Source organism: Morone saxatilis, unplaced genomic scaffold (genome assembly GCF_004916995.1).
Source record: "Morone saxatilis isolate NCDOM2014 unplaced genomic scaffold, NCSU_SB_2.0 Contig17, whole genome shotgun sequence".
Classification (NCBI taxonomy): Eukaryota; Metazoa; Chordata; class Actinopteri; family Moronidae; genus Morone; species Morone saxatilis.
The window spans coordinates 25420242-25428083 of record NW_023339729.1 but is presented as its reverse complement, the minus strand read 5'-3'; the positions used below and the strand labels follow the sequence as shown (position 1 = coordinate 25428083).

At 39.0% G+C, this 7842-nt stretch overlaps 2 protein-coding genes across 2 annotated transcripts in view; one reads left to right on the top strand and one right to left on the bottom strand.

The window, feature by feature from the left end:
* Positions 1–7842, top strand: part of LOC118327444 (E3 ubiquitin-protein ligase pellino homolog 1-like) — a gene marked incomplete in the record, with an annotated part of 27892 nt that overhangs the window by 78 nt on the left and 19972 nt on the right.
* On the bottom strand, positions 136–4499 carry LOC118326959 (equilibrative nucleoside transporter 2-like). Its single transcript, XM_035660123.1, has 11 exons — positions 4393–4499; positions 4231–4312; positions 3586–3740; positions 3330–3469; positions 2926–3060; positions 1843–1940; positions 1523–1589; positions 1299–1399; positions 651–756; positions 445–526; positions 136–340 (listed from the first exon to the last, which is right to left on the bottom strand). The coding sequence occupies exons 1-11, from the start codon at positions 4419–4421 to the stop codon at positions 136–138; spliced, it is 1200 nt and encodes a 399-aa protein (XP_035516016.1). The 5' UTR covers positions 4422–4499.

Here is a 7842-nt window from a genome sequence, read left to right as displayed (position 1 = left end):
CTGCAATAAAAAGTTCAGAATAGTATTTGATCTTATAGAGAAATGAGCCGACTTATTGCAGCCAGTGGAGCTGCCCCCTGCTGGCCATTAGAAAGAATGCAGGTTTAAAACACAAGAGCACTTCCTGTTGCAGACTCACTGTGGAGCGTAGGCCATGCAGAGGCTCGCCAAGTATCCGTTGGAGAAGGAGAACAGCACCATGATGGTGACGAAGATGCTGTCGTGGCTGAAGAAGTTGAGGTTGGAGTTGTGGATGTTACACATCATGAGCAGAGGGATGAAGGCCACACGACAACAGCACGGCGAATGGGAAACGGTAAGTCTTTGTCCTTTCGACGGCCTGCACAAACGTCAACACAGTCAGTTAGAAAACGACGTGACCAACGAGGAATCTGAAACGGCGGAGCAAGGAAGGCGGACTCCTCACCCATTGGACGGACAGACCGGCGCGCTGCGGTCCGAGCAAAGTCACCATTGACCGTGAAAGAACGGCATTGAAGCCAGCAAAAGCAGGTGAAGACTTTTTTTCCTGTTTGGAAACAGACGATACCGATGGAGTGAGAAACAATATCACACCACGATGAGGCTCGTAACTACACTAACACTAACGCTAATACGACATGGACACAGGAAGTGATGCGATGTCTCACCCCAGGCGGGGTTCTTGTAGACGGTCTGCACTCGGACCGTGATCACAGGAAACACCGACAGGGTGACGGCAAACACACACGTCACAGACAGCGCCATCTTCCAGATCTGAGGGACACACAGGGAGATTCAAGATTACTATTAATGGTTACTGCAGTTCCTCTAACGGCCACGTAGACGCTGGCTCCACGCATGGGACGTCTCCATAAGGCTCCATATTAAAACTTTACAGCAGAAATAAACGTGTTTACAACCTGGAACAAATGATTGTTGAAGCCCGGAGGCAGGCTGGAAGTGAAAAGCTAACGTTGGGCTATAAAGATCTACAAGTTGTGAAGTTTTTTAGTTAAAATAGTTTGCAAGAGTATGAACTAGTGTGTAGATGAGTCTCAGTGCTTTAACGTCACCGACAACCTCTGTAGTCTCGTTTTATCCGCTTGTTGTTTTACTGACGTATTTTATGTCGTAGAATAAAATGTCTCAAAATCTCTCAAGAACCAAAAACCCACTGAGGGATGCAGGAAACTAAATTACAGGTTTTAGGTCTCATTCCTGCATCAGTCTATAAAAAAAAAGGCATTTAAAAAGATCAAATGTTTTATAATAATTCCCTGTCTGATACAATATGTGTCAGATAGATCATCGTTCACCTTTTTGAAGACGGCCAGGACGGAGGAACGCTCCTCTGGCTCACTGAAGAAGATCCCCTTGGCCTCCAGCTCTTTAGGATTGTTGTTTAATTCTTCTTTTTCTTTAAAAGGAAATAAATAAAAGTGTTAGTGACTTAAGTTAATAATGTGATTACCCAAACTGACCTTATTCTCTTTGGTATTCAAACTTTGACTCAGATCTGAATCAGAGACTTTGTAAGAACCTTTAAGGGCCGAGGCTTCCTCCGCTGGATCCGACTGTCTTCTGTTCAGGTAGAAACGAGCAAATTCCTGCAGAGGAGAGTCAAAGCTGTCAGAGGGTCCTAATATGTGTGCTACAGAGCCCCTTAAACTCTTATTTATACCATTACAACATTAAAATAAATTATATATGATTGTTCAGGACTTCTGTCAATAGTTGCCGGTTATTTAATCAATAAAACATGATTTTGTTAAAGCTGTTTTCAGATATTTTCACTGTAGCAGGGACACTCGTTTGGTTTAGTCTCAAAAAATTAAATTAAATGAGCAGACGAAAGCTCACCAGGTGCGGCAGCAGCAGGTAACACACCAGCGTGCCCAGAGTGGCGACGCACGGCGTGATGAAGTATCCCAGCGCCGCTATGTTCTCATTGGCGTTACCTGCAGAGCAACAGACACAAGTTCATCCTCTCTGTCAGTTATAAACTGTGATAAAGGTTAATTAACTGATGGACGAATGTATATTATTATAAATGATCAGGATGATTAAATTACATTAAAAGGTTCATATTAATTTATTTTAGATTCTTCTGTAGAAAGAAAGACAGACTTTAACTTTACTAGAATAATCAATAATATTGTGTATTTCTATTAATCAATTCGTCAGTCGACGGCAAATGTATCTGATTTATTTTTTTAAAGAAAAAATGCAGATGGATTGTTTTACAACTTTATGACCGTTTATTGATCACATGATTCATTGATTAACTGTGAAAATGATTGACAGGTTAATCAGAGGTGAAAATAATAATTAGCTGCAGCCCTAAAAAAGTTTTATAATCTGGATCAATATATCAATATCAATAAGGAATCATATTTTAGTTGCTCTGTGAGTTGACGGAAATGTAACTGATTGTGTTATCGATCGTATATGATATCGCTCATATTGATCGTAGAATCAATTATTATAGTATCAAGATGAAATTGGTGATTTACTCCCCTAATATATATAATTATTTGAGTTATTGTTCTTATCACTTAAAGTTATTCTTTATGACCAACAGGTCAGCAGCTGTTTCCAACCACTAGGGGTCGCCAAAGCTTCACAGGGGGGTCACAAAGTGATTTTAAGGTGTGTAAGAAAACGTACGCACAGACGATATCTCAACAGTTTATTTATTTCTGTGAAGCTAAACTAAATGAAGTTGGTGTTTTTAAAGTTTAGATTATTATTTGAGATCTAAATGTTCCTTCAGTCTCTGACAAACATCGTCAGCCTGCGTCAAAAAGGAAGCAGATTTAGTTTGATTGTTAACATTTATAAAACTAAATACTGACAGAAAAAGTGTATTTCTGCTGTTTGTTTGAAACCTCTCAGTCCTGTTGTTGTTGTTGTTGTTGTTTGTGAGTTCAGGTTCAGACTTACTCAGGATGGAGAGAAGCATCGCAACCGCGGCGAAGATCCCGGCCAGACCCTGACCGCTCATAAACAGCGTGCTGTACCGAGGAGGAAACAGGCCGACCACACCGAACAGACTGCCCTGCAGCACCGCGCTGAACACTGCGCACACACACACACACACACAGACAGAGACACACACACACACACACAGACAGAGACACACACACTTATTTTATTAATAAATTGGGCAACAAACAAACATAATTCTGCTGTTTTCTTCTGAATAAACAACTTATTATGTCACAATTATCTTTTTTTTTTGTTTGTCTCCATTTTGGGAGATGGGAAAGAAAAACACTCTCAACTCCTACGACAACGATGATGATGAAGATGATGAAGATGTAAAGACCTTCAGCGTGTGAACTCACTGTTGATGAACCAGATGGTCGCCATGGTGACGGAGAAGAAGGAGTCCGGCTGCATGGGGACGGTGACCAGAGCCGCTGTGAGGGAGAAGAGGATTAAGATGGCGATCAGGCTGAAGGCCACGCGGAGACGCTCCTTCACCCTGCAGAGAGAGAGAGAGAGAGAGAGAGAGAGAAACCCTTCATCCTCCTCTTCCTCAACCTCCTCCTCGTTCTCGTGTGAATGAAACACCGGCTCGCGGCGGCGGCGTGAACTTACCACTGGTACAGGAAGGAGTTGAGCAGGGTGAAGAGCAGCAGGGGCAGCTGGGAAAGCAAGGCCATCCAGCTGTCGTAGTTGTAGTCTTTAGTCGCTGCTGCTGACGTGCTGTTGGACGTGTTGTTGGACATGTTGTTGAGGCGTCCGTTGAAATACTTTAACAAAGAGGGACAAATAATGAATTATACTTTAACTTTGGACACAATCTCAGCTGTAAACAACCTCAAACACAACATAACCCAAAATATTTTGCTGGTTTTAATCCGACTGTCTGTGCTGTTTTCTTTCTTTCTTAACCTCAACAAAAACTGAACTTGCAGAGGCATCAAAGCATCAAAATAATGTGAGTCCACAATCTGGGGATCCATCGAGGCCTCGCAGAACAAAGACTTCAGGTGATACTCTGACCTTTATTTTACTTTCCTTCCTCTCGGTGTGAATAACTAACCTTTGTGCTGTACAGCTGTTTTGTTGTTATTGTCCCCAAATATCTCATCTTCACCTCTCCAGGAACAATATACTGCTACAAGCTTATATGAACTTCATGCTTATACACTTGTCCAGCTCATATATGTTGCTTGTTGTTGTTATTCTCTGTTAGTTAGTCTCTGTGACTGTGATGAAGAGGAAGAATGAAGCAGAAACCTGAGAGGCCGTCATGAAGAAGTTCCAGGGCAGCAGAGTTCCCAGACCGAGCATGAAGATGATGAGGGCCACAGCCTGACCGCTGCAGAAACAAACACACCTTCTTATTTACCTGAACTGACTTCATACAGAAAAATTTTTGATACAAAACATCGAACTCACCTGTCAGTCGGTTTCCTCTCGTTAGGCATCCTGTTGCTTCTTCTGAACCTCTGAATGAAACAGATTAAAGTGCATTTACAGTTCTGTATCGGTAATTATACATAACAATAGAATTTAATCCACAGACTGGAGTCTATTAGACAATCTATGATGATAAGTAACAGCTTTTTTTCAATCTGTGGGCTCAAGCTCTTTGCACTGATTTCTGACAAAGATGATTTCAAGAAAAACGTAAAAAATCTTCCACTGTTGTGTATTTGATGTTGGCCAAATTGAAGGCCGGCAGCTTTTTAATTAGTAAAATATGACAAGTGTTATTCCTCCAGTTGGTAACGCTCACCGCTGCGCCTGAAATCTTTAATTGCAAGATTTGTGAATGGAGACTGGCATTATCCTGCGAAGGGAACATCCACTTAGTTTAACTGCTCATTTCAGAACTGTAAATAGTGTCTAACGGTTTGTTTATAATAACTAATAATAATTCAAATGTCTCATGTTCAGATTAAGGTGGAATCAGTAAATGTTGCTTCTGCTCTCACATTGAGTTTGAATATTTTATTTTAAGGTACTGGAACTGTTCATCAATCCGGCAATTTAAGGGTTAATTTTGGCCTTACATTACGAGATATAAGTGTTAAATGATGAAGAGTAAAATGTGAATTTACAGTAAGATGTGTGTGTTTAGATTGTGGGAGGATTTCAAATCCTTTTAATTGACGTTTGTGTGTTTAACATGCCACACACACCAAACTCCATTGAAAAAACTCACATTTTTAAAATGATTTCGCCCCCAAAAGGCAAGAAACGATACACCATCACACCTTTTACTCTTTTACCTTCAGTGAAAGTACAGTCGGCTTTCTTTCAGAGTTTTATGGGATTTTATTGGATTATTATTGTTGAGTTGAGCTGCAGGCCGCGCCCCTCTCTGCCTGAGTGCATCAGGTGTGGGTGTGTCTCTCAGCCTGAAGGCAGCAGACTGAGTGATACAGGTGGAGATGATTTGGTGATCAGGGGAGTTTGAAGGCACTCACTCACAGGATGTGTGAGAGAAATGGTTGGAGAGACTGGACTTGGGGAAATAAGACTGCAGGACTAAAGCTTGTTTCAATCAAGGAAGAAGGAGCCGGTAAGCTTTCATTTAAGAAGTTAGGAAGATAAGAAATGTGGTGTATTTAAAGCTAAAAGTAATTAGATAAATGTGACTTATGTGTATTTAAAGAGGTAAAGGCTGCTAATGATCGTTAAAATCATCATTGAACAGTGCTTTAAAATGTATTTAATTTATTTTGGCTGCTTTAAGTGTTGGTTTTTTTAGACAGATTTGTAGTAGTTTAAAAAATGAAGTATTTGAGTTTGGGTTATGGTGATTGATTATGGTTTCTACATTTTCTTAAAGGCCTATTTGTGTTTGTATTTAAGGTTCGTCACCTGTTATTGGCCTCGGCAACTTTCAAAATAAAAGAAGGAAAAGGGGAAAAAAAAGAAAGTAGCTGAATCTTGGTCATTGAGTGAATTCCAGTCTGAAGCAAGCTGCAAATGATCATTATTATTATTATTATTATTATTATTATTATTATTATTATTACTGATGTTTAAGCAGCTTTTTAATGATATGAACGCATCATACTGTGTAACTTCACTAATAATATAAGAAAAATCTGTTTTAGTGCACGTGTTGAGAAAATAAACAGTTTAAAATCTCTCCTGGATCAACTGGAAACTGTTTCTCTTATTTGGTGTTTTTTCTTATTTAGTTATTTGGTGTTTTTTTTATACAATTAAACTGAAATGCTTTATGAATGAGTAGAAACCATAACAATGATAACAGCAGTAGTGCATTGTGGGTTGTGACTCATCGTTGCATCATCGCATCCGGTAGCACATGGCGCCTCTCCAGCTGTGCTGCCAGAGTCCGCGCGTTTTCCGCCTGTTTTTGATTTCATTTGGCGGTAAAGTCGTTTCTTTCCGGTTAGTTTCTGATCATTTATTCTACTTTTAATGTCGCAGTTTTACTGAGAAGTTCGGCTGAAGTCCCTCAAACACAGTCCTCCTCCTTCCGTTCATATCAGTCTATTGTTGTTGTTGTTGTTGTTATTATTTCCCTCCACTGTGTACAACAACAACAAGTAGGCTACTGTACTTCTACTAATACACTTGAGGTACTTGTGTTGTACTTTTCCATTCTGTGCTGCTTTATACGACTTAATAAATATATAAATCTATAAATATTGTACTCTGACACTTCCAGTTACCTCTCATATAAAAACATATAAAAACACATAAACATTATGTGATATGATCCAGTTCTACTAATGCTCCCAATTATACACAAACAATGTAAAATAATCTCCTTATTGACATTAAAATCATCTAAGATGCATTAATAAGCGGTTAAAACAGAATAATATAATAATCTATAGTAATATAAAACTATAAAAGGAGACATTATGTGTAAGGAGATCTTTTACTCTGTATACTTTAACTACATTCTGCAGTTCAGTCGCGTTATATTTTAAATTCAGGACATTAATATAAATAAAAAGCTGCCATTGAGTCCATATTGTCAGATCTGGCAACACCACACTTTATTTCCTGGTTACAGAAAGTGAACACAACATACCGGATTACTTTAATATATTAGACATTATAAACGCAGTTATTATAATATCACTTATTAACAGTAATAATAATCTCTATTAACAAAGTAAAAGCGGTCTGAATGTAAATAAAGTCACATTATGTGCCCACGTGGCCGCTCAGTGAGGATATTAAATACAAACAGTTTTATTTATAGAAGCCTGACCGAGTATTAATAACTGTACTAACTGTGACTAATAAGTATTCATTCAACTGAATTGCTAAATTAACGCGTCTTATTCTGCTGATCGCGCCTTTAGCCCCCCCCCCAAGATAGAAACGTGTGAAAGTCAAGTAAATAATAAGTTAAAGTAAACTACAGTGTGAATGTAATATGTTCAAATTATCAAAACAAACAAATTCACTCAGTGATTACTGTCACATTATTGATATAAATGTCACATATATTTTTTAAAAATCTCATTCTGTTCGAGCCAGACACGCTGAACCCGACCTTGACCTTGACCCGGGTCCAGTTGAGGTCGAGATAACAAGCTGCCATGTTATCACTCTGGACTAATGTTCTTCTTATTGTACTTGCCTCCTTGTTTATTTCTTTAAATTTACTTAACGTTATTAAAGTTCTTGTCTCTTTTTTTCCCAGTGTTCGGGGTGGGTGGAGGGTTGGAAGAAGGTGTTTTATTTTCTGTTTTAACACATCAGAAAGGGTCAAAACAGACAAAGTTTTACAGTTTTTCATACTGTTGGTAATGGCTCACCATTGTTTGTTGCCTTTTATTCATTCACTGTCTGTTTAGAGAACAAGATGTTTAGTCCAGTGGTGGTTGTGAGAAAAGTTACAGCTCAGCA